Source organism: Galeopterus variegatus, unplaced genomic scaffold, assembly GCF_000696425.1.
Source record: "Galeopterus variegatus unplaced genomic scaffold, G_variegatus-3.0.2 Scaffold608, whole genome shotgun sequence".
NCBI classification, from domain to species: Eukaryota; Metazoa; Chordata; class Mammalia; order Dermoptera; family Cynocephalidae; genus Galeopterus; species Galeopterus variegatus.
In genome coordinates, this window is record NW_007726719.1 from 68435 (window position 1) to 93630 (window position 25196).

Genomic DNA, 25196 nt, shown 5'->3' on the forward strand with positions numbered 1-25196 from the left:
CCCGGACCCCGGCGGCGTCCCCGCCTCCGCTCCCGCCTCGCGAGCCCGAGCTTCCCCCCGGCTTCCCGGCGCCGGCCTCGCACCCGCAGACGCCGGCGTCCCTGTCCCCGCCTCCCGCCGGGAACCGTCCCCTTTTCCCGCCGGACGCCTGCGGCCCGGGCCGCTCTCAGGCCGCAGCTTCCCTTGCCGGCCGCGAAGCCTTCGATTGGGACCGGGAGGGGCAAGGAGCCCCGAGTGTCACAGGCTCCGGCGCCCGGCGCGGTGCCCGCATTCGAGCCTGGGGGCGGCCTCCGTCCCCGCGAGACCCCGGGGCCTCGCGCCACGCCCACGGCCTCTCTGCTGGTGGGGAGAGAGCGCCCCCCCGCCCCCCGGATCATTCACCGAGTGGGCAGGGAGATGCTCTGCTGTGGGCGGGAGCCTGGGAGCTGGGGGCGCGGGGGGGCGCCCGCCTTGGAGCGCAGTTTGAGGGGAGGCGGGCGTGTTGGGGGAGGGGGGTCCGCAGGCCTGGATTTGGTAAAACTTGGAGCCGACAGGAGCCGTCTGAGAAGTTCCAGACCCGGCATCGGCGGCGGCTGCAGATGCCTACCCCTTCTTGACCCTGGGGCCTCAGGGATCACCTCACTCGACCCCCCTAAACAGGGAAAGCAACCTGGGAGAGGGGGCTTACTCAAGGCCACGGGGCAAAGGGGCCAAAGAACCCAGGCCTGGGCCTCTCCCACCTCTTTCGCTTTCATTGTTATCGTCCCAGCGGGAAGCGGGAAGCGGGAGGAAATCAGCTCCGCCCCTGGCCCCCGACGAGCTGGGCAGCCGGGCAGAGGTCAGGAACCGGGCAGGCCCTCGGGCCCCACCCACCCCCCGACGGGAAGCAGGGCCCCCAGGAAAGGGCCCATGTCGACGGTGTCCGCTCCTCTACCCTGAGGATAACCCAGTAGACCCGGCTACCGCTGGAAGACTTCCCCCGCAAAAAGAAGAAAAGCAGAAAGGAAAAAAAATCCACTTTACTGAGTCACACCCAGCTGTAAACATGTCACCGTGAGAGCCCCACCCCCCACCCCCAGGCCACGCAGTCCACGATGAAATGACTGGGTATTTGGGGAGGGTCAGGGGGTAGGTGCCAAGCAGGGCAGGGGCAGGGGAATGCAGCAGGCTGGAGTTTCCGGAGGAAGCCTTGTGGGGGATGGGGTCAGGGTCCGAGCAGCGAGCTCCCAGGACCCTCGGGGCCACGTTCTAAACACCAGGTGGCTGCAGAAGGCTCTTCCTGGGCCTCCTTTCCATCCCCTGAACTCCATGGAGGCCACATGCTGCATGAGGGGGAGGCCACCGTCAAGTGGCCCAGCCTCAGTCCCCACCAAGGCCTGTTCAGCCCAGCCTGTTTCCTGTTCCCCTGTGAGCCTTCAGGACAGGCCGTGGCCTCAGGAGGACAGGTGAGACCCCAGCTCCTCAGAGTCCAGCCCTGGGTCTGGGCGGCTCCTCAGGGGGCAGCACGGGGCTCCTTCCCTGGGGCCTGGGTCCCCCCGTGGCCAGTTGACTGGAATGTGCCAGTGAGATGGGCTAGGAGGCAGCTCAGCCTCTGGCCGCATTGTCCCTCCTGCTGCCCTCAGTGGGCCCCCAGCTACACAGCTGTCTCCTGGTCCTCCCGCTGGATCATCTGGTAGTGCTGCCGGTTTTCCAGGTAGGCGGCCAGTTCCGTGTCCTGAGCCTTTTCAGCCCGCTGCCGGGGAGTGTCACCCTGGGTGAGGGTGGAGCCGTGCTCAGCAGGGCCCAGAGACTGTGGGCCCCTAACAGGCTTAGGAGAGGGCAGGGCTGTTCCTCAGCTGCCTAGCCGGGGAGGGATGGATAGCCTCATGGGGCCACCAGCTCTTCCCCTGCTGGCTCAGGTTTCTCAGGGGCTAGACTGTGTTGGCTGAAGGACAGCTTCAAATTCCTAAGGGCAGCCCTCCCGCTGGCTCCCTGCTCACACATTTGGGAAAGGTTTGGCCGCACCCTGTTAGTCTGCTTACCTGCTGGTCTGTCTTCATGAGCGAGGCCCCGGCCTCCACAATGTAGTGGCAGATGGTGCGCTGGCCCAAGGCCGCTGCCTGGTGCAGACAGGTCTCCCCACTGGGGAGTAGAGACTGGCTGTGAACCCCATCCAGCCCTCTGGGCCCTCTTGTTTGTCTCCCAAGGGCCACAGAAAGTTCAAGAAGTTTGGGGCCCTGGGAAAAGGGGCAGCCCATGGCCAGGAAGGGTTTATGGGCTCTGACCTGACCAAGTGGGAGGGGCTGAAGGGAGGGGGTTTCAGGGTAACCAGGGTCCTGCACCGCCATACTCACTTTTCCTCAACAGCATCAAGGATCTCTGGGGGCGCTGGAGGAGGGAAGGGGGTGGTCAGAGAGGCCTGGCAGCCTCCCTTCCTCCCACCTTGGCCCTAGACCCTGGGCCCCAGGAGCACAGCTCACCATGGTCCAGCAGGTAGCGGACCACTTCCTTGCTGCCAGTACTGACTGCGTGGTGCAGGAGTGTGCGGCTCCGCTCATCCCGGTGCATGAGGTCGCCCCCAGCTCGGTGCAGCTCCTGGAGCTGAGGGCAAGAGGCAGAGCAGGGCTGAGCCTCCTCAGGGACACCCCTCCTTCCCCTAGCTCACACGCACCACTCCCTCAGCACCTCTGGGGGTCTCTCTGGAGCGTCAAGGGAGAGACAATGGCCTTTGCCTACCCCAGGGGCCCCTGGACTCCCCAGGAGCAGACAACCAAGCTCTGGAGCTTGCGGATCCTCTAAGACTCGCTCCTTTCTAAGCACAAGGCAGGAGGGGACAATCAGTGTGGAGACCCTGCAGAGGGCCAGATGATGACAGGTCAGCTCCTGGCCCAATCCAGAGGCACCGCTCTGCAGTGCCTGAGGGGGCTGCCAAGGGGAGAGGCTGGAACCCTGGAGCCAGTACCTTATAGAAGTCATTCCTCTTGGCGGCCTCAATCAATTCTTCACCTGCACAGAACACCTGCCGTTACTCTGAGGTCAGGGGCCTGGGCTGGTGCATGAACACGTATGATGCATCACTGCGCAGGCGTGTGCCTGCTGGGGTGTGTGCCAGGGCTGGGCTGCTGCGCGACGTGACCACGTGGAGCTTGACAGCTGTGTTTGTGTAAGGCTGTGTAAGGGCCCTGTCCCACCCCGCTGAGCCTCAGGCCAATGACCAGGGAAAGAGGAGGGGCCCTGGGGAGAGAGGCCTCACCTTGAGGGGGTGCAGCATCCCCTTGCAGTGACCTGCAAACAGAGCAGGAGCTGTGACCCAGCTACAGCACAGGCCCAGCTGGTCGCTCTCCCCAGCCCCAACCAGGGTGCCCTGCATTCTTTCAACAGTTTATTGGGTGCCTACTACATATCAAGCACTGTTCTAGGCACTGGGGATACAGCAAGGAGCAAGACAGATGGAGAACTTGCTCTCATGGAGCTTACATTCTAGTGCAGAGAGACAGGGCAACAAATAAATAAGATGTTCTGAGGGGACAGTTGATGCTCTGAGAACATAGAGCAGGGTAGTGTACAGAATGGCTGGAGGTGGCACCGCCAGATGTGGTTCCTGAGAAAGACCTCTCTGAGGAGCAAAGAGCCAAGCTAAGACTTGAATGAGGGGAGGGGGCGGCTCTGTGGTGAATGGGGGGCCTTTAAGTCAGTGAGGACAAAAGCCCAGGGGTGGGCAAACCCAAGGCCTCAAAGAACCAAGAGAGGTGTGGGGGCAGCTGCTGGGGAGGTCAGAGGCAGTCAGGCTCAGGCTGAACACCAGGCAATGACAGGTAACTGGGGAGGGTCCACAACGTGAGGGCTGCTGAGAGAGAAGATTCTATGCTGGGGAGTAGCCTGGTTTGATCTGCATTTTTACCAACCACCGGGTGGAGACTGGGCCGTAGGGGGCAGGGAGTACAAGAGCTGTAGGCCAGGGGCATGGTGGCTTGGCTGGGCTGGTGGCAGGGGAGCTGGGGAGGAGTGCTGGGGTGGGGAGCTGCCAGGCCTTGCTGAAGGATCACGTTCAGGGGTGGGAGGACAGAAGTCAGGGAGATAACCTGGTCTTCGTCTTGAGCACAGGGTGGATGTGAGGCCGCTCCCTGGGGGCAGGCCAGATTCAGGTTGATGCCATTTAGCCAACCCATGGAGGGGCGGGGTGGGCAGGCAGCTGGATGTGTGCATCTGGTGCTCTGGAGGGGTGGGAGCTGAAGGCAGGGGTTCAGGAACTGCCAGCTTGGAGATGGGATTTAAAGCCAGGGCAATGGAGGAGACGGACAGCCCGGACTCACCGGGGAGTGGGAGAGCAGGGAGAGGTGGGGAGAGGGGAAGTGGGGGTTGGAAGGTCAGGCCGGGCTGATGCCCCCAGCAGCTCAGGGTCCAGGATGTAAATCTCGTCCTGTGCGATCTCAGTCACATAGTTGAGGTGTTCCTGTGGGTGGGAGGTCAGGGCCAAGGGTCAGGGTCTTGCAGGGTACCTGACGGTGGGGACTGAGGGGCAGCCAGGCCGGCAGACCTAGAGAAGCCTCGCTTTGAGCACCAACAGCGACAGGAGGCAGCTGGGCGAGTGGCCCTGCCAGTCCCTCTCACCCGCCTCTCCATTCCCACTGTCCAAGCCTAATCCCTGATCTCTGCATGCTGGACCCTCCAGCTCAACAGCCTCTTCCCACTGCCAAGCCTTTGCCCAGGTGACCCAGCCCCAGGCCAGAGGTGCCTTTTCTTTTGTGTCTCCCTGGATGGCACTGTAACTTAAGGTCCTCCCACCCACCCAGCAATCCTTTTCTGGTGGCACCATCCCATAACACTCCAGCCTGGAGGGTAGGGCAAGCCCATATGTGGAGCTAATAGGGAAGGCTTCCCGGGAGAGGTGACCTTGGGGGCCCCAGAACCAGCTGTGCACGGAGCAGGCCTGCAGGTGCTCACCTGGGCCCGGTCAATCCTGTAGAAGCGGCTGGCAGTGGTGGCTGTGGGAGAGACGGGTAGCTGAGGACAAGGGAGGTCCAGGCCCAGGTCCTCTGCTGCCCCAACCCAGGCTCCCCTAGGGAGGGGGGCAGGACAGTCTGGCACAACCAGGAACTGACCCTTCAGGGCAGACTCACCATCCAGGAAGCACCACTTGGGGGACAGTTTCTGGCATGCTGGGGACTTGGCTCCAGCACTATCAGCCTCCTGTTGAGACAGAAGCAAAAGCTGGGGCTGGGACTGAGCTGGGGCCAGGGAGGGACCGGAACTTGGAGGAGGTGGGACCAGCAGAGAGGCTCCTGAGGGCAGCTCGCCTGGCACCCCTTACCTGCTGGAGCCTCTCGATGTGGGCACGGCACAGCTCCAGGTCACTGTCTCCTGGGACCACCACGGTGCCCAGTGGCACAGCTGGAGGACAGAGCAGTCCATTAGCAGATGGCTGCAGCCCACTGCCGTGCCTTCGGGGACCCAGCAACCAGCACCCTGCCTGCCCGCCCTGCGGCCACTCACAAGCCTCCTTGAGCTGCTCCTTGTCATAATGCAGGGCTTCATAGTCGTGCATACTGACTCTGCTCACCTGGATCCGTAGCTGCTCGGGCACTGGCTGCTGGCTGTGGTGTGGACCGACGGGAGGGGACTCAGCAAGGGCCCTGCCCAGGACACCAGTCCTCGCCAAGGCACCAAACCAAGTGGTAGAGGCACATCCTGCCCAACTCCCAGCAGCTCTGGGACAGAAGACTGTTAATCCCCTTGTATAGGTGGGAGACTAAGGCTCAGCCGGGGCAGCATGCAGCCTCAGGGTGCATGGCACATGGTGGCGGGGGTGGGACATACTCGCTATGCAGAGGCGCAGTGCTCCGCCGCTTGGCCTTCTGCACCATGGTGGCCTGGTTGCGCAGGGTGATGAGGATGCGTGAGGCCGCCAGCTTGCAGGGCTCACCGTCCACCTGCACTGGGATCGCCTTGGATGTGGTGAGCAGCACCTCGCGGCACTGCGTCAGCCTCTCACCGTGCCCGCCCACCTGCAGCGCTGCCTGTGGATACAGGAAACTCAGGGCAGTGGGGCTAGGGTGGGGCTCTGGCCAGATGACAAAGGTGACAGTGAATCCCAGACAGGGAGCAGAGAGGAGGGTGAGACCCCAGCTGGGGAAGGGAGGGGGCAGAGCAATGAGGGTGACTCCCCAGTCTGGGGGGAGTGAAGGTGTCCTCGAGACACGAAGAAGAGAGAGGTTAAGAGTCACTGTCAAGTCAGAGAGGAGAGCAGACAGCGAACCTTGAGCCAGAGAAGGGAGGTGGGGGTGAGCCCCCCAACTCTGACCAATGAAGCGAGTGTGGGATCCCCTTCCACCTTAAGGCCGTGCTACCAGGTACTGTGGGCACAGGGCCAAGGAGAAAGCAGAGCCATAGGCCCACTCACCAGGGACGTCATGGTGAAGCCAATGACCTCGAGGTAGCCATCGTCATGCCGCTGGGGCTCAAAGTCGTGGTGCTCCCCAGGGTGGCCCCAGGGCATGGTACCTGCACAGTACCTGTGGGAGAGGGCAACGGGCTTCAAAACACAGTCTCTGCTGGATGGGGGCAGCAGGGCCCACCCACAGCCCTCCCTTCCTCACCTGGGGATGTTCAGGAAAACAATGCACTGGGGCTTCAAGTCCTGAATCTTGGGGGTCAGGTCTGTTCCATCACACTGGAGGCAGGAATGGAAAGGATGTTGGGGTTACATGGCGGAGGTGGCCCTCTCCCTGTGCCCACCCGCTCTGCCTCTGGCCTGGCCCCACTCACCACCACTCGGATGTGCTTGGCCAAGTCCTTGGAGCTGCCCATCAGGAAGTCAGAGAAGGCTGTCTGTGGGAGACAGAAGGTGTCACCATCTGGTGACAAAGACCTTTTCTCACTACCTCCCAGCAGGGCTCCTATGGCCTGGCAGACACAGGTGGGCTTGGGGCATGGGTGGTAGAATGGATGGGTGTGAGGGGGTGCCAGCAGACCCAGACTCACCCCGGCATAGAACATCTTGTTCCGAAACCGGCTGTTGAATTTCTCAGGGTTGGCCTCTGGGTGGAGACAAAAATGGGAAACAGTCATTCTGAGCCAAGCTAGGTGGGAGGGAGGGCTGGAAATGAATGACTTTCACTGGTGGAGGTGAGATGTGACACTCCTGGGGACATTCCTGTGCCCCTCCCCTCCTTGGGCTCCCAAGACCTTCTCAAGAGGAGGCTACCAACCTCGAGACTCGTGAAACTCCAGGGTGACATGGGCATCAAAGCCCAGGCTGAAGTAGTTGTTGAAGACATCCAGGGGCAGCTGGAAAAACGTCAAGAGACCAAATGAGGCCTGGGTCTCGCAGATGTCTCCTCCCCTCTAGGGGCCCAGCCCAGCAGCCACCACACTTGCTTGGCCATGCACCTTCAGAGCCTTCCCCACACAGGGGACAACCCCTCCAGAGCGCTCGGCCCTGATCTGCCCACCGCTCCCCTGGTGCCCTGCTGGCCCCCTGCCCGACATGCCATATACTGTAAGAGCTCCATGCCGGCGGGACCTTTGTTTTGTTGCTTTAGTGCAGGGCCTGGCAGGTAGTAAATACTCATAATATTTGCTGAATAATATAAAGCGGCTGAATAAAAAACCATCTTGTGAGATGAGTACCATTATTCCCACTGTACAGAGGAAGAAGGTGAAGGTGAGACGTGCCTAAGGGCCCAGCCAGGTCCCCTGGGAATCCCAGCCTGGGCCCGGCCCACCTACCCGGTCGGTGGCGCTCTCATCGCGCTCCTCAGGCCCTGCCTCAGGGTTGGGCTCCGCGCGGAGGTCCCAGCGGTCCAGCTGTACCACGTTGCCCTCCTCCACGTGGGAGAGGATCTTTGATACAGGCTCATCTGTGTAGCCCTGGTGGGAGGAAGAAGGGACTGAGCCCTTCAAGTGGTCAGAGCCCCCTGCCACACGACCCACCCGTCCCATGGGTGCTTACCCCACCCCAGTTGAGGGTGCGGGCCAAGTCGTTGCCAGTGCCCAAAGGCAGGATGGCAACAGGGGGTGGTGGTTTTAAGCGCAGCTGGTCCAGGGTGGAGAGAATCCAGCCGACCTGGAGGACAGCAGAGCAGAGAGGCCAGGTCAGGCCAGCAGGGAACATGGCTGTAGGCCCAGCCCCTGCGCTGCGTCCAAGACTCACTGTGCCGTCACCCCCGCATGCCAGGATCCGCAGGTTGTGTACTTTGCGGTACATCTCCAACCTGGGGTCAAGGGAAGACAGGCATGTTGTCAGGGACCCCAAGAGCCAGGCGAGCCCTCTCCGGTGTCCCCCACAGAACACTGGCAAGTACTTACGCCTCCTTGGGCCCTCCCTGGCTCAGGTCAAAGACTTGTCGGGGATTGAGATACCAAAGGAAGGACTGGATGATCTTAGCGCCCTGTGGGGGACATGGAATGAAGAAGTGTTGGGGAGGGGACAGGAGGTGGGGGGGAGTGGGAGATGAAGTGGGGAGAAGCACAGGGAGAAGGGTGTGGCTGTGGCTGTGGGAGCTGGGTCCAGTAAGGGTTGAAAGGCAAGATGGGACAGGATTGTCTCAGGATTGCTGGGAGAGAGGGATTGGGCAAAGCCAGAAATGGACCCTGGGAACAGTGGCTGGCAGACAGTCCTGCCCCCTGCCCCACCTGAAGTTCTCAGTGGAGAGGGAGGGCTGGACTTACCTGGTTGCCCCCACTCTTGGGGTTCACAAACACCAGCAGGGGCTTCATGAGTGGGGATGGGGTAGGCCTGATGATGAAGGGTCTCCAGCGGCCCTCCTTGGAGACAGAGAGAGCCTGTAAGGTCTTTCCTGTCCTGAAGACCCTGCCCCCATCCTCAGCAGACCCCCCGGTGGCATTTTTATCCCCCCTTGGCACAACCTTGGGTACCCTTTCTGTGGGTCAGACCTTATGATGAGCCTGGCCACAGAGAAGCCACTGGGGTCCACCCCCCGCCCTCCTCAGGTTCCCCAGAGCCCAAACTGACCCACTGAAAGCTGAGCTGGCAGCACCAGCCCCAGGAGGCTCTGTATTCCCAGAAAGGATCCCTCACTCCTGTTCCCTCCCAACTCTCGCCCAGCTCTGGGGCTAACCTCTGGCCCTTTCTTGCTTGATTTCCTTTTGAAGGACGCTCTCTTTTTCTTCTTGCTTGCCTTGAGGGTATTCTGCAAGGGAAGCAGGGGCGTTGGTGACAAGTGGGTAGGCTGGGGAAGCTGGCAGACGCCAGGTGGGAGAAGTGTCAATGCAGGCAGGACTTACCTGGGGCCTCCGGGCACGGAGGATCCAGGTGGGTGGGATGACCACGGCCGCATGGACCCCCAGGGAGCAGGGCTCCTCGATCTGCTGCAGCATGAAGCAGGACACCTTGCTGTGATACTGAGAAGAGGGATGGGCGAGGATGAGCAAGGCAGCAGAGACCCCAGGCACCCAAACGCAGCGCAGCCCAGGGGATGGCCTCGGAGGAGGGAAGCGCCACTCACTGCTTGCTTGCACCAGGAACAACTGATGGCCACAATCTCCTTGCTGTGGAAGGGGGCACCCAAACGCAGCGCAGCCCAGGGGATGGCCTCGGAGGAGGGAAGTGCCACTCACTGCTTGCTTGCACCAGGAACAACTGATGGCCACAATCTCCTTGCTGTGGAAGGTGAACTTCTGCTGGAAGCCCTAAGGGTAGACAGGATGGTTGTGGCACCAGAGGAAGGCCTACAGCAGCAGCCCCAGACCCTCTTCTGTTGCCAATCTTTTTCTACCCTGGGAAATTGAGCACACTTTTTAAAATTAAAAAAAGCCAAACTAAGTCCTGAGACCGAGATGCTTAGCCAGGGGTGCACAACTCTCTAAAGTAGCTACAAAGTGCTGGGTGCACACGTGGTTCTGCTAGAGGATCCACAGGCTAACTCCTGCCTAACTTCAGATTTCCCCAGACCTGGCCAGGCCCCCATGTGCTCTGAGAGTACTTTCCCGCTTCTATACAGCACCTGGCACATTCATTCCCTGCTTATTGAGGTCTGCTACCTGCAGGCCCTGTGACAGGCCCTGAGAGTGCATGGAGCAAGGAATGCCCTGCACCTTTGAGAGCCTTCACTTCCTGAGGGAGATGGACAAGCAAACAAGGATGTCAACAGAACCACCATGGACTGTGCTGGGGAAAGACGGTCTTCAGAGTCTGTCTCCCAGCGACATGTCCTCAGGAGGGCAGGAAACTAGCGCCCAGCTCAGAGCATGGACACGAGGCACCCAGCAAGTCTGCTGAGTTAATGAATAAGTCTACATGATTCTCATAGGGGTCCCTCATGACTTCAAAGCAGGCCAGACACACCACATGAGGAGAAAACTCTCACCTGCTCTCCTGCTCAGCCCAGGGACCAAGAGCAGGGCCAGAGTGTTTGGGGACTGACTCAGCACTGCAGCCAGGCTGTGCCAGCCCTGGGACTCTGTGCCTGGGGGCACGGTCAGTGATGGGCAGGCCACACTGCACACAGCATGGCTTGGGGGGCCACAGGGTGCAGCCCATGGGCAGCAGGTGGCCGCTGTCCTGGGCAAGGTCTCTCACCTTCCCACAGTGCCGACACTTGCCGTCCTGGCGTCGCCTGTGTACCCAGTGGTGCCGTACAAAGGTTGGCTGTGGGGGAGAAGGGGAGAAATAGCACTGGAGTGAGATGGAGGTGGATAGGGGCGCAGCCCTGAGCATGGCCCGCACCCCTCAACTCATCCTCATGAGGGCTGGGGGCTACAGGATGCTTTCCGCAGTCCTGTTTGTGAGATGGAAAGGGGCTGGAGACTTCTCTCATGGGCTGGAGGGGGATCTAAGACTCAGAGGAGGGCCAGAGAGAGCTGGGAGGCAGAGTGAGGCCTGCGGTGCCTCACCCCCTCTGCAGCAGGGCCAGCCCGGCACCGCCAGGACCCCAGAGCAGCCCAGCAGGAGCTCTGCCCCCTGGCGACACTCTGGAGGCACTGCAGAGAAGTCCACTCAGGAAACTGGGGAACCCCCTGTCCTAGTGGCCCTGGGCACTTACCTCGCGGACATTCCTGGAGCCTGATTCACGAAAGGATGGCTTACAGCGGAAATTTATCTGTGAAACATTACAGTGATCACTAGATTGTCAAAATTTCCCTTTGGGGTCACACGGTACATGGCCACCCCCTCCAGAAGGACACCCAGAATCATCCTCACAAGGTAGAGAGAGCCCCAGATCACCCTGGGAGCTCTCAGAACGTGAGACACCTCCCCCCAGCAGCCCTCCTGCATCCCTGCCTCCTCCCCACTAGCCAGAAGGAATCTTTCTCTTTTCTGCCAAGTATCCTGGGATGGGGAAGAGACTGGGACTTCCATGTCCATCTCCTCCACTGAAGTGGGACCACAGTTTATTCATCTTTCTATATTCCCTTGCCCTTCAGCGCTCCCGGCCTTGGCACACACAGGTGGCCCGATCCCTGCATCCACACTTATGCTGTATGGCCTCTGGAGACCGTTATCTAATTTGTTGAACCCTGGTTTGCTTGTCACCTTAGACGATGGGTCTACAATGCCTGGGACCGCATTTCTGTTTCTCTTTTCCTAACTGTCCCTACTTCAGCCTTAGCAGAGTTGTAGGGAAGCCTCACTCTGTAATTCAGGGGCTGGGGAAAGCAGCCTCACCAGCCTTGCTCAAGCCATTCCTGGTCTCACAGACTTTCCTGTATGCTGGCCTGGGTTTCTGCTGGCTGGGGAGCTCTGATCTTCCCCACAGCCCCTCCCACCCTTCCCTCTAGCGCCCAGACATGCCCCAGCTGCAGATGTTCTGCGGACAATGGTCCTCAAGGAAAGGTCTCAACAGAGGCAGCCTATAGGGCACAGAGCCAGGCTTTGGAGTGACACAGGACTGGCCCAACCACAGCTGAGTTATGAAGCTTCAGCAAATCACTGTCCTCTTCTAAGCCTTAGTTTGGATATGATAAAATGATATTACAGCTGTTATTTGTTAATTCATCCCATCAGGGAATATTCTCCATGCTGGGCTTGTTCTAGGCAGTGAGGTACAGCAGCTAATAAGAGGAGAAGCCAAGGTTTAAAGGCTGTAGAGTCCCTCCTGGCAGGTGGTGCTTGAATGATATGCGTTCCCGCGTGTAGATGCACACGTGCACCTGCTGAGAGGGCTTTAGCTCTCAGAGCAGAGGGCCCAATGCGAAAGGCTGCGCAGCCACGCTCACCTTTTCCAGTTGCTCAATGCAAGGCGTGTGCACCACGATCTTGCAGGCTGCACACTTTCTCCGGGACACCGATTTCTGCTGCAGGGCAGAAAGAGAGGCCCCCTGAGGCACCAGGGAATGTCATTCCAGACCCTGCCTCAGGGCAGGCAGAGAAATCCTCTGCATCTGCCCCAGCACAGCTGCCCTCTATGTGCAATGGGAAACCCCAATCCTGGCACCTGGCAGAATGACAAAGCTCCCATTCCCTTCACCCATCCTGGGGCAGTCCGCAGCGGGGGCGCTCAGATGAGAGCTCGATCCACCTTGTTCCTACCTTCCCGGGCAGGGTTCCAGCTGCCAGGCCAGCAGGGGTCACTCTACAGGCTTGCAGAGCCTGCACCACCACCAGGGGGCAGCGTACCGCACAGAGCTCACTCACCAGCATCTTGGCTACACAGTACTGCTCCCCAACATAGCAGAAATCCCCTGATACGTTGGTCTCGAACCAGATGTGCTCCCCATAGGTCGCTGACTCCTAGACCATGGGGTAAGCACACTCAGTGCACGCCTGATGCCCTGCCAAGCCTCCCTCTCCCCAGACAAACCTGTGCTCCAGCCACCACAACTGACTTTACTCTACCCTGCTTTCCCCACTGTGCCTACTCTTCAAGCCTGGATGAAACGTGGCCAACCCAGGAAGTCTGCCCAGAATCACGGGCCCATGGGCTCCTCTCCCTCTACCCTCATTGCTCTGTGGCCAGTGCCCAGCAGGGACTGGTCCCTGTGGTATGCAGGTGCACCAGACCCTCCCAGCACCTAGCCACTCACGCTCCAGTCCACGGTGCTCCGGATCTGCCGCTCTGACTCGCTGCACGGGGCCCCAGGAGCAGGAGGAGGGGGTGCCAGGTGCTGGAGGCCCGACTTGGTGATGGCTTTCCTATAGAAGAGAAGACGGCTGAGGCCCCCAGAGACAGCTGAGCACTTGCTGACTCTACTTCCTTCCCCCAGCACCTGGGATCTGTGCTCTCACTGTGACCTCAACCCAAGGATGAGACAGGGAGAAGAGACCCACTGCAGCCCCAGACACCGAGAGGCTCCCTGCAGGAGACTCAGCCCTTCTCATGGACCTTCTGGGGTGTACTAGCTTTGGGGCACTGCCCAGAGCTGCTCCTAAGTAGGGCACCCTTGGATCAGGCCAAGTTTCAAGGTCCTTGCCCATACTGGGCTGCTGGGAGGCCGTACCACTCACCCTGCTGGATGCAGTTATACCTACGCAAGCAGGGCGCTCCAGGTCTGGGGATCGGCTGACTTGCGCCGCAGGGCTACCTGGCGCCTGCGGGACAGTGGGCGCACGCGGGTGGGCACTGTGGAGCCAGCCGTGGCACCTGAGGCTCTTCTGCCCCCGGGGCCAGGGAGTGGGCCTGAGGGCCTCCGCTGGCTGAGGCGCCGATAGTAGCCGTGCAGGCCCCAGAGGGCATGGTCGTATACCACATCAGCAGGAAGCAGGTGGGAGGAAGCTCGGCGCCGGAGCAGGCAACGGGGCACGGGCAGCAGTGGCTGGGCACCCCGGTGCGGGGGTGGCCCTGGTATTTTGGTGCCTGGCTGGGTGGCACCTGATGGCCCTGTGGCCACATCCTCCTCCTGGACTCCCTCCTCTTCCTCTTCATTCATGCCCGCAAGCCCAGCCAGCAGCGGGGGTGCACCCTGAAGCTGGGCCCCAACAGTGGCAGGCTGTGGGCTGGGCCCCTCACCCACGATGCAGTGAGGGTTGCAGGCAGGGGCCATGGTGCTGGAGCGCCGGCGCCTGCTACCCCGGGCCCCCACCCCGCAGCCCAGCAGGCAGCCCTGGAACTGTGTGCTGGAGCGGCGCCGCTGTGCCAGTGAGGAGGAGGCCTGCCCGGCAGGGGAGCGGCGCCGTGCCTTGCCCGTGGGCAGCCCCACGCCGCTGGGCCGCCGCTGCCCCTCTCCAGGGCCTGGTGCCTTCCGCTGGAAGTGTCTCCTAAAGAAGGTCTCCATGGCAGGGGCAGGCGGGTGGCTGTTGGGCACAGAGACCGGGAGCATCAGGAGCTGGACATGGCCATGTTCCATCCTGCACCCAGAAGCCCATTCACAGCCTTTGCCTCATGAGCAGAGAAGGGACACTAGGGAGGGAGAGAGTGGGTAACTATGGCCTCTGACCTCCATGAAAGGGAGGTGTTTGAGGGTACCAGGGAATTCTCAAGAAGTCCACATTTATAGCTGTTGGAGCACTGACACTCTCCCCAGTTGTACCCTAGGCTACCCCAGGAGTCCTCAGTTAAGAGGGGGCTCCCAGCTACCCATTCTGCCTTCCCCTGCCAAGGCCCGAAGGAGTTCATCTCCCTTGCCAGAAACCGATGGAAAAGAAAGAGAAAACTGGGAGTCAGAGTCTACCCAGACAGACTGTGGGACCTAGGGCCAAGCTTTCCCTCTCATTGGGCCTTTCTTTTGCCACCAACATAGGACAGATCAGGTTTTCCCTCCAGGGACATGGCACAAACTGAGCTGTGATAATAAAATGAGGCTCTCTGCAAAGGTCCTGATAAGACCCCCACACTCTCTCAGCCTTGGGGTCAGGCTGAGGGTGGCACCTAGAAATGGAAAGGATCTGAGGTCTGGCTCAGGTGCCCAAGGCTGTGGGGAGGCCAGGCTTCAGAGAACTGAACAGTCAGCTTGCCAGGGAGAGAAGCTACGTGTCCTCACTCAGGGGGATGCAACAAGAGGCTTGAGCCAAACGAAAATCCTCTGGATTCTGGGTGTGCACGCATCTGTGTCTCTGAGAGGCTGATGCTAAGAACTTTCTGGTATTCCGCTGCTCTGCCTCATCTTTCTAAAGGGGCAGAGTATGGACACCCCAAGTGTGAAGCACCGGGTGATGCCTGAGAACCCTTCCAGCTCGGCCGCTGGGGGCGCCTGTGAACTGCACCCTGTCCTGAGGCCCTGAGGCAGGAGCCCCAGAGCTCGCAGTCCCAAACATGGAGCTGCCCAGAGCTCGTTCTGCAGAAAGGCAGGAGCTGGCGGCACCAGCCTGGCTCTGGCCAGCCTCCTCCACTTGTCCTGAGCTCATGCTCTGCTTCCTTCGTAGCTCACCTCCTCCCTGCCCTGCCCTTCTTTATGGGCTGCTGGCATTGGCTCCTGTGCCCTCACCTCTCCTAACAGTCGGGAAGTGCAAGGAGCCTGGTATGGTTCATGGCAATGATGCCTCCAGAGTGCCTGCGGATGTATGGTCCCTCCATCAGGTGTTCTCCTGGGCCCTGGCCCCTGAGCCTGGGGAGAGGTTGATAGGGGGGATGCCCCCTAGCCCCTGGCAGCACAGAGATCCAAGTCACAGCCATGAGACAATGCTGCCTGGGACTGACAAGGGAAATACTTAGGTGTGGTGGGTAGTGCCTTGGAGAAACGGTGGGCAGGAGGGAGGATTAAGGTAGAGACAACGGGCTTATGAAGTCAGGAGTCAGTCAGTTTAGCGCCTTCTCCTCCCACCCACCCCACTCTTTGATTTGCCAATGCCCTGTGGGTATCGGGCAGGCAGCTTCAGGACAGGTGAAGGGGTGCTGGGGAGAGGTGGACAGGGCTGAGGTGCCTGAGCTCCTGTGATCAAGGGAGGCAATGTTCCAGACTGCCCAGCTCTCTGCCTGTTAAAGAGTCCCCAGCCCATTGATGACAGGGAGCAGGGCAGGGAAGTGCTCTCGCAACCCCAGAAAGTGCTGCACTCACAGCAGAAGGACCGGGCAGGAGGCGAGCTCCAGGGGCAGCAGAGCAGCTGTGGGTAAGTGCTTGGCTTACTCCTAAAATCAGTATCATCACAGCTAACATTTACTGAGCCCACTGTGTGTCAGGCATTGTGCTAAGCCCTTTATAATCACTTACATCATTGTATATACCATAATAACCCCAAGGAATAGGTATTGTATTACGCCATGTTCCTGAGGAGGAAACTGAGGCACAGAGAGGTAATTTGCCCAAAGTCCACAGCAAGTCAGTGTAGAGCCAATGTTTGAACCCAATTCTACCTCAGAGATAGGGTGGAACACAGGGTTTTTCTTGGACCATGAGGCTGGAATGGGGTAGGGAAGGGAACCATCATAAGAATAACAATGATCCCATTTACTGAACACCTACTATGTGACAGGCCCTGGGCTAAGCACTTTAATTTATGATCTCATTTGATCCCTACCACAACCCTGTGAGGTGGTCAGGACCATTAGCTCCATACAGAGATGAGGAAACTGAGGCTCAATGAGGGTCATATGGCCAGCCAGCGGCAGAGCCAGGACATAAACCCAGGTCTGCCTGACTCGGGTCTGCTCTGTGTCCAGGAAGAGGAACCTGAAGGCCTGGCTGCCCACTGCTGCCAGGGCACCAGCTTGCCAGCACCCCCAGGGTGTCAGCTTTCCCCGCCCATCTGGTCAGGCTGCCCTGTGACAGCTGCCCAGCCTGGAAGAGATTAGTCACCCGGACACACCGCCTGATGCTAGTGTCACCCAGAAAACAAAAGGCCACAGTCAGTGTGGGGGAGGTGCCACTGCACTCCATGGGTGGCAGTGAGGGCTGGGCCCTGCCTGCTGCCCCAGACCCACACTGACAACGGGGACCAGAGGAAGAGGTGGCCTGCAAGCTTCTTTCACGACATGGGACACAGTGCTCAGCCCCACACCACTGGGTGCTCCAAATCCACATCTGTCCAGGAGTCTCCTGAGCTGCCCGACGGTGAGGTCGCAGCTTACAGGTGCTCCCACAGTGCTCAGCCCCACACCACTGGGTGCTCCAAATCCACATCTGTCCAGGAGTCTCCTGAGCTGCCCGACGGTGAGGTCCCTCCCAGCAGAGAGCAAGGCAGGCAAGGCCAAGCCAGTGCTGTGTGACCATGTGCAAAGCTGTCCCCTCATGAGCCTCAGTTTCCTTGTTTGTCCGAGGCAGCTGTCAGACTAGCTGGTTTGACATTTTATGACAGGCTCTCCTGCTGGGCACCCACGCCCATATGTGCCCAGTGCCCTTCCCCCCGGGTCCCATGCTTCCTGTTCCCCTGGTCTCCATAGAAACCTCTGTCCTCTGGTCAGCAGTAGCCTGACTCTTCACTTCCTATCTCTGCTGAGGCCTCTCCTGGGCCTTGTCAGAAGCCCTGGCTAGGCCCGAAGCTTCTTCCTATAGGGTAGCTCTGAGCGGCAGCCGCTTCTCACCTCATGCTCTCTGTCACCACCAACCCACCACACGGCACATGTAAAGGTCACTCAAAGAGGCCCCACAGGGTTCTGAGACAACAGCACAGCAAAATGGCTGCCCCTTGGTCTCCTTGTGGGGGAGCTCAGGGGCAGCATGTCACACACAAGGGGGACTAGCAGGGAAAGGCCTCCAGCTGGCTATGGGGGGCCCTGGTGAGGGTGGGGCCCATGGGAAGACAGAGGATGTTAGGAGAGAGATGGTCATACGGTGCTGGCCATGCACCCCTGATGAACGGCAGCAAGCGTGGCTGTGGGCAGCTGAGCTAAGGCAGCTGTCAGTGGGGATGGCTACTGGCTAGAAAGGACAGGACACCAAGCTTCCTGCCCAGACCACCTTACATCCTGGGCTAGTTTCAAGTGGAAAAGCCCAAGGGCTGTGGAAACCTGCACCTCCTGCTATTGCTACCCTGGGCTGATAACTAACTTTCTGGGTCTCAACATGGTCATCTGCAAAATGGGGATCCTGCCAACTAGTTCAGAAGGTTGGCATCAGGGAGGTTCTGATGTGATGGTGGATGTAAGCTACCTGATGACACCTGGCAGGACAGAGGCAGCAGGGCCTATATCCACCACAAACACCAGTGCCTGTGATTGTGCCACCTCCTGGGGTTTGGCTGCCCACAGCAGGGGTAGGAACACAGAAAGGGAAGCAGGAGTGCCCAGGGTGGCCACCACCTCCCACATGAGGAACAGAGCCTGGCAGCCAGTGCCACCTGGGTATCTGTGCATGCTGTGAAGAATGCCGTCTTCCCCTTGTACCAGGCCTGGCTCCCAGGGCCTCCTCTGCCTTCAGAGTTGCTCTCACAGGACACCCCGTGGGATTCAGCCAGAGTGCCCATTCCATGCCGTGGGCAGGATCAGCATGGTGTATGTTGACTCCCCTCTAACCTCCACCTCTGGTTGCTCTGCTCTTATAGCCCCTGGCACAGAGAGAAGGTGGAGGGAAGCTGAGAGGGAGGCCAGCACATCCCAGGCCGGCTGGGGGCTGGTGAGGCAGGGTCCTGACTTCCCCAGGCCTCTACTCACTAAAGGGATCCTGCCCAAAACAAAACAAAGAACAAAAATGTACATGGGAGCAGGTGGGCCAGTGTGGATGGTAAAGGAGGTGACCAAGCCAGTTAATGTTCACCTCAACAGGGTCTGCCCTGGCTCAGGAGCAGGAGCTTGACCCCACCCTTTTTCTTTTCCATCAGCTTCAGGAGCCTGGCAGAGCAAGACTCTCATCTAGGCAGGGGAGTGCCTGGGCCCACCATGACCCACCCTCCCCAGAACCACCCAGACAGCTATAGGAGGGAGGAAGCAGAAGGCAAGGAAGGGTTGGGGGAGCCCCTTTTGACCTGATCTGGAAGACAGGATGGCAAGCAGGAGGTAGGCAAGCAGGTGGGGCTGGGGCCCATGAGCCCGGCTCTGGCTCCAGCTCGGGCTGCTGGCCTCTGCTGAGCAAGTCCTAGTTTGGAGAGCCAGCTGCTGAGGCTGCTCCTCTGCCCCCTCCCCCTCACCACCCCCTCCCCGCAGCCTGAGACAGCCGTTATGAAAATAACCCGATTGGTAACTGACTGCACTTCCTCTCCCAGCGGCTGCTCCAGGCCCTGCAGCAGGCGGAAAGGCGGCGGGTGGGCGGGCGCACAGCACACAGCCTTGCCTCCTGGCTCCTCTTCCCAAAGTCCCCAGAGCCAGCGACAGCCCAACAGCCTCCCCTCCACCTGGCACCCGGTATAGCCCAGCCCATGCTTTGGCTGGCCCGTCTAAGGCCTAAGGAGGAGCCATAGGGGTCGGGCCGGCTTTCCTTTTAAAGAAAGGGGACTGGCCACCTAACGCCCTCTCATGCCCACTGGACAGGTTGTCTGGGGTTTGCGGCAACTAAGCATGCCAGCTTCAGCCAAAACAACCACAAAAATAATCACTTGTGGAGTTTTTCACAACTTAGAAAGCACTTTTTCACCAGCATTGTCAAGACTGGAGGCTGGTGATTTCCCTGTGCAGGAGGCATTATTATTCCTGCTGAACAGATGGGGCCCCTGAGGCTGGGGTTGAAGCCTGAGACTGCCCACGGCTCAGACCAGCTGAGCTGGGACTCCAGGTCCTGGGGCTTCTGGCCCTGCCAAGGAGGTCCTCCTTCAGAGCTGCCCTGGCTCGTGCCAAGCTAAAGAATGCGCAGGAGAAGCCACCCCTCAGCTCACAATCCTGTCACCATTCCCTCGGGTCAGAAAGCTGTCAAACTTCCTGATCCCAAGACTCCTTTATGCTCTGAAAAATTACTGAAGATTCCAAAGGGTTTTGTTTTAGGGGGGTGTGTGGTAGCTATTAATATTTACCATATCAGAAATTAAAACTGAGAAATGTTTAAAGTAGTTATTAATTTGTTTAAAAACAAAAAAGCGGGCCGAGCCCGTGGCACACTCGGGAGAGTGCGGCGCTGGGAGTGCAGCAGCGCTCCTGCCTAGCTATTAATATTTACCATATCAGAAATTAAAACTGAGAAATGTTTAAAGTAGTTATTAATTTGTTTAAAAACAAAAAAGCGGGCCAAGCCCGTGGCACACTCGGGAGAGTGCGGCGCTGGGAGTGCAGCAGCGCTCCTGCCGCGGGTTCGGATCCTATATAGGGCTGACCGGTGCGCTCACTGGCTGAGTGCGGTGCGGCCGGTCTCAAAAAGGACAAAAAAAAAAAAAAAAATTTAAATTTAAAAATAAATAAATAAATAAATAAATAAAACCCATTACGTTAACACAAATAACATACTTTAACAAAAAATAAACGATATTTTCTAAAACAAACAAACAAAAAATTAGCAAAAAGAGTGGCATCATTTTACATTTTTGCAAATCTCTAATGTCTGGCTTAATAGAAGGCAGCTGAATTCTCATAGCTACCCCAGCATTCAATCTGTTGTGATACGTTGTTTCGGTTGAAGTATATGAAAAAAATTCTGCCTCACACTGATAGGTAGTTAGAAAAGGAAAGGGTATTTTAACAGCCCTTTCAGGTAATTACAGATATTCTTTGTTACTACACCAAAATACGACAAGGGTAGTTTCTTAAAGGTTAGTTGCAATGTGGAACCTGAAACTATAGTGATGAACTTTTCACTGGTTTATCTCACATTTTGAGTTTTGTAACATCAAGCACTGATCACTGGATAATATTGATTTACTGAGATATGCAGATCTTCCATATGTTGACCCATTTCATTATACAATATCAAAAAAATCACATTCGCCAACATCACTACTGATCTCATCAGAAAAGTTCTAAGCCCTGGGAAGCTGTCAGGCTCCAGAAGGTGGATACAAGGTTTCCAAAATTCTCATTTTTCCCTCAAAAGCTCAAATTTTATCATTGGCAACAAATACCGATACTGTTTTTGAGGTGACAAGCTCACTTCATTCATTTTTGAGAAAATGTCTGTCACATACCCAAGTCTGACTAATTTGTCTGTTAGGTGTTCAAGTAAAAACAGTGTTCCTTAAAAAAATGCTACTTGTACGGTCCAAAACTCAACTGCCTGAGTGCTTTTTCCTCAATGACAGTTTGGTTTGCAGCAAAAGCACCTTATGTATACTTTACATTTCTCCAGACAGAATATTGAAAAAGATTATTACTCAAGAGTCTAGACTCAATAAAATTAATAGTTTTTGCTGCTTTTTTAGAAAATGTGAGTATGGAGGAAAGAATACAATGCTGGGGTACTGTCTTGATTTGCATTAACTTTCCAGCAGTTTCACCCACCATCGTTCTTATACCATCAGAGCAAATGTTAACCCAGTGAGAAAGGCATGAACCAGGGTGGCTCTGATAATACGATGAAAATCATTTTGATTTCAGCAATACCCTGAAACAGACTAAAGCACCCCCTGGGCCATACTTTGAGACCCATCAATTCAGAGTGAATTCTAAATCCTCCAGCCTGATAGATGTGGCTTCTGCAATGTGGAGCTAACTCACTCTCCTGTGCTGTGTGACACAAACCCTTGGTTCTAACCGAGCCAACCTATTCTCTGTCTCCCAATCTGGCTGTGTCCAGCTCAGTGCTGTGTCCCTGCACCTGGCACACCTTCTGCCTGGAATACTGGTCTCCCTCTCCAGCTGGTATCAAAATCCCACCAGCTCACAGCTCCCTGGCCAACAAGACATTGCTTTCACTGAGAACTCTGCACCTCCCATGTGGCTCCCCTGCCACTGGACCCCTAGAAGGCCTGCTTCTTTCAAGTCCAATTGCCTTGTTCCTCCACCAGAACACAAGCTCCTGGGGGACTGGGGGCCAGGGCTAGTGCATCTGGGCATGCCCAGCATGATGCCTGGCAGTGAGTCCGTGTTTACCACTGATCAGCTCAGGAGGAAGGAACAGGGAATTCTGTGGGGGAGCGGCCAGAGCCTTAAGGGAAGAGAAGGGCTTCTTCCACCTCGGGTGCCACACCCAAGGGCTGACCACAGGCCCAGGCTGGCCGAGGCCACTTCTCTTTGTTGGGCACAGGGGGACAGTAACAGCCTTTGTTTTAGTGGCTACCTTCCTCTCCTCTCCAGAGCAAGAGTGATGGCTGATCCCTTTCTGGGCTGGGTGCCATCACCCACTACACATTCTCCATGGCTTTCCTTATGAAACCTGGATAGCAGATTTGGCAACATGAAGTCACAGGGGAGGATGTTGGGTGAGGAGTAGCTGCCTCAGACACTTGGGGGCTGGGCCAGGACCCTAGCTCTGAGCTCCTTGATGAAATATCCCCAGTCTCCTCCTTCATATCCTGAGTCCCTGTCTAAGGGTCTGGCCCCTGCTAGGCCTGGAGAGATGTCTATGGAATGAATGACTGACTCATTCCTTTAGAGCCTCTCCTCCAAGCCATCTTCCCACTGCCACTAGAATTCATTTGAAAGCACCCACTTACCATTTACTGGCTCTCCACTGTCAGCTGAGCAAAATGTAAAGACCTGGGCCTGGCAGTCAACAGGCCTCCCAGCCTCCTCTCCCACCTCTCCTTCATGTTTAAAATTTTTATTTGACAAAAACTTATATTACACACTCTGCTGGACACTGTTCTAAGTATTTTACAAATATTAACCTATTAATCCTCATAAAAACTAAATTGGTATTATCATCATCTCCATTACTTGTATCCTCACATTACAGATGAGGAAATTGAGGCACAAAATGGTTAGGTGACTTGCCTGAGGTCATGCAGCTAACTGGTGGCAGAGCTAGGATCCAAACCCAGCAGTGTTCTCCATGACCCACACCCTCCCCCCTCACTCTACCTCTAGATGCTTCTGTCAAACAAAACATCGTGGCTTTCCATGCCTCCGCACTTGGCACTGGGCCAGTCTCTCTACCCAGAATACCATTCCCCTCTTCTGCTTAGTGAACTTGCCCTCATCTTTTCCCTCTCATCTGTTAATTTTTGGGGGCAGCTGGCCTGTACAAGGATCCGAACCCTTGACCTTGGTGTTTTAACACCACGCTCAAACCAACTGAGCTAACCAACCAGCCCTTCCTCTCATCTCTTTAGAGCTAGCTCAGACGCTGGCTCTGCTGGAAAGATCTTCCCAGCCCACTGAGTGTGTGGGTGAGTAGGGGATAGCTGCTTCCACACTCAGGCCCTCTTTCAGTTATTCTGGGCCATCAGTACTGGTTTACGAGTCTGTATCCATCTTCCCAGCCCACTGAGTGTGTGGGTGAGTAGGGGATAGCTGCTCCCACACTCAGGCCCTCTTTCAGTTATTCTGGGCCATCAGTACTGGTTTACGAGTCTGTATCCCCCACCAGACTGCGAGCCCTGGGATCTCACATTACTCGTAATTGCATCCCCAGGGTCTAGAAGTGCTGGGTGTGGTTTGAAGAGTGAATGGAGGGAAAAGTGAATGGTCCAGGCTTAGCCTCCTGGATCAAGCTGACAGCAGACGGCTTCAGGCTGGCACAGTGAACCAGCGCTGGCCAGCTCCTGAGGCCTTCCTGCTAGCACTGGGTAGACAAGTTGCTGGTCTGAGCTGAGCTCCTGTGTCTCAGAGGCAAGACTGAAACCGATCCCTGATGGGAATGCCGATATGTCTCCCTCTGAGGCTCCCAACTGGGCCCCGTTGTTACAGTCCCCTACCCGAGCTGGCCTCCGCTCTTCTCTGGTGACAGTTCCTGCTCCCTGCCTTCTCCTGTGTCTGCAGCAGGCTCCCATTCCCCATCTGCTAGGAGAATCATTCCCCCACATCCTCTCATTCAAAATTTAACTCCCCCCTCTGAACATTCTGACTATGTTGATCCCTCCCCTATCCCCTAAAAGACCTTTAGGGAATCAGCTATCAGCCCCCAGGACCCCACTCTGCCCCCCCCCCCCCCCCAGTTCCTGCTCCCTGCCTTCTCCTGTGTCTGCAGCAGGCTCCCATTCCCCATCTGCTAGGAGAATCATTCCCCCACATCCTCTCATTCAAAATTTAACTCCCCCCTCTGAACATTCTGACTATGTTGATCCCTCCCCTATCCCCTAAAAGACCTTTAGGGAATCAGCTATCAGCCCCCAGGACCCCCCCCTGCCCCCCCCCCCCAGCTTCCATGTATCCCCCACTGGGGTTTTTCCTGCCTTTGAAGCAGGAACTGTGCCTAAAATCTGAGAGACCACAGGAGACAAAGGTCTTTACTGTGTATCTGGACTCAAAGGTCCAGAGGGGTTCTGCCTCTGACCAGCTATAAGATGTCAAGCTAAGCCCCTTGACCCTTTTGAGCCTCAATGTCCTCATTTGATAAATGGGGCCAACATGCACCTTGTCTTCCTCACTGGATTGCTACAGGCTTGAAGGAAAAAGTATTTGTTTAAGGTATCTGATTCTTCGGTCTACCCAAAGTTTAAAGAAAGAAAATCAACTCCAACGGCCTCGAAATTCAGAATGATATGTCCGGTATCCACTTAAATCAAGGTAAAACCATGTCAGACAGCACTATATGTTGCTAGGGATGCATACCTATGCAGGAAAAATTTAAAAACAGGCACGAGAACAACAATCACCAAAATCAGGATTGTGGTTTCCTTTGGGGAAGACACAGGGTCTCCATTTCTATCTACAGCAAATATGGCATAATGGGAATATTTGGCCAGGCTAAGCGGTGGGTGTTACATTACATACTTTTCTAATTGTAAAATATGTAATGCTTTTAAGGAGATTTCAAAATAATTTTTATGAAGACCCCCAGAGGGAGACCAGCTCCCTAGGGTTGCCCTAGGTCTTCAACGGATGGTTTCAGCAGCATATCCAGTACTCTGCCTTATAATAGGCAGGTCATATTTTCAGGCCAGAAGCAAGGTCTCCCCCACACGGGATGCCTTCCAGAGGTGGGCAGGCGACGGCAGGTTATGTCAGTGGGGTGTCCATGTGGGCTGGGGAGCAGGAACCAGCTTGCCCCCTTTCATAACCGCCCCCGCTTCTCTCTGTAAAATGTCAGCAAGCTGGGGAAGGGGGGCGGAGAGACAGGCAAGCTGTTAACCTGAGAGATGCTGGGGCGTGGGCGGCACAGGCGCAGGCTCCCAGACAGCTATTTTGGCATGTGCTGTGATGGGGCTCAGCCGTGGCAGGGGAGCGGCCTCTATGTGTGAGCTCTGAACTGGCGCTCTGCCGGGAGCAAGGGGGAGGAGGGCTCAGAGTGGAGGGAAAGGGCACGGGGCCTCCTTCTCCTTCAGACCTCTGACCATGAGGCACCAAGTACAAATGGGGCCCGCTGCTCTCCCCTGAGGCCACAGGCCAACCACTAAACCCTGGGTGATATCAGGGACACCTTTGATCATGTCCCTTAAGCCTTCTGTACCCTACACATTTAAAGCAACATAAAAGGTCACAGACTTGCCTCTCCATTCCAGATCCAGCCGG

The 25196-nt window shown here is 57.2% G+C and overlaps 2 protein-coding genes across 6 annotated transcripts in view; both read right to left on the reverse strand.

The window, feature by feature from the left end:
- Positions 1 to 101, reverse strand: part of MDK (midkine (neurite growth-promoting factor 2)) — a 3112-nt gene extending 3011 nt beyond the window's left edge. Inside the window, exon 1 of the mRNA XM_008570490.1 lies at positions 84 to 101. The gene's annotated coding sequence lies outside the window, so the exon portion shown is untranslated. The remainder of the gene's footprint in view (positions 1 to 83) is intronic.
- An 879-nt stretch (positions 102 to 980) lies between these two features.
- DGKZ (diacylglycerol kinase, zeta) overlaps positions 981 to 25196 on the reverse strand; it is a 42420-nt gene continuing 18204 nt past the window's right edge. For 2 of the 5 annotated variants that reach the window (XM_008570494.1, XM_008570496.1), the window contains exons 2-31: positions 12943 to 13051; positions 12554 to 12649; positions 12136 to 12210; positions 10962 to 11018; positions 10499 to 10567; positions 9538 to 9609; positions 9205 to 9321; positions 9039 to 9110; positions 8629 to 8724; positions 8266 to 8348; positions 8111 to 8171; positions 7910 to 8023; positions 7687 to 7827; positions 7167 to 7245; positions 6940 to 6995; positions 6724 to 6786; positions 6555 to 6628; positions 6359 to 6470; positions 5776 to 5975; positions 5452 to 5552; positions 5270 to 5349; positions 5079 to 5148; positions 4903 to 4943; positions 4272 to 4411; positions 3212 to 3243; positions 2921 to 2964; positions 2439 to 2559; positions 2313 to 2346; positions 2001 to 2100; positions 981 to 1729 (exon numbers count right to left, since the gene is read on the reverse strand). In XM_008570494.1, the coding sequence (XP_008568716.1) occupies positions 1613 to 1729; positions 2001 to 2100; positions 2313 to 2346; positions 2439 to 2559; positions 2921 to 2964; positions 3212 to 3243; positions 4272 to 4411; positions 4903 to 4943; positions 5079 to 5148; positions 5270 to 5349; positions 5452 to 5552; positions 5776 to 5975; positions 6359 to 6470; positions 6555 to 6628; positions 6724 to 6786; positions 6940 to 6995; positions 7167 to 7245; positions 7687 to 7827; positions 7910 to 8023; positions 8111 to 8171; positions 8266 to 8348; positions 8629 to 8724; positions 9039 to 9110; positions 9205 to 9321; positions 9538 to 9609; positions 10499 to 10567; positions 10962 to 11018; positions 12136 to 12210; positions 12554 to 12649; positions 12943 to 13051 (2626 nt within the window). In that variant the 3' untranslated portion in view covers positions 981 to 1612. Of the gene's footprint in view, positions 1730 to 2000; positions 2101 to 2312; positions 2347 to 2438; positions 2560 to 2920; positions 2965 to 3211; positions 3244 to 4271; positions 4412 to 4902; positions 4944 to 5078; positions 5149 to 5269; positions 5350 to 5451; positions 5553 to 5775; positions 5976 to 6358; positions 6471 to 6554; positions 6629 to 6723; positions 6787 to 6939; positions 6996 to 7166; positions 7246 to 7686; positions 7828 to 7909; positions 8024 to 8110; positions 8172 to 8265; positions 8349 to 8628; positions 8725 to 9038; positions 9111 to 9204; positions 9322 to 9537; positions 9610 to 10498; positions 10568 to 10961; positions 11019 to 12135; positions 12214 to 12553; positions 12650 to 12942; positions 13052 to 13387; positions 14144 to 25196 lie in introns of those variants that run through there. The other 3 variants (XM_008570493.1, XM_008570491.1, XM_008570495.1) reach the window with 3 other exon arrangements.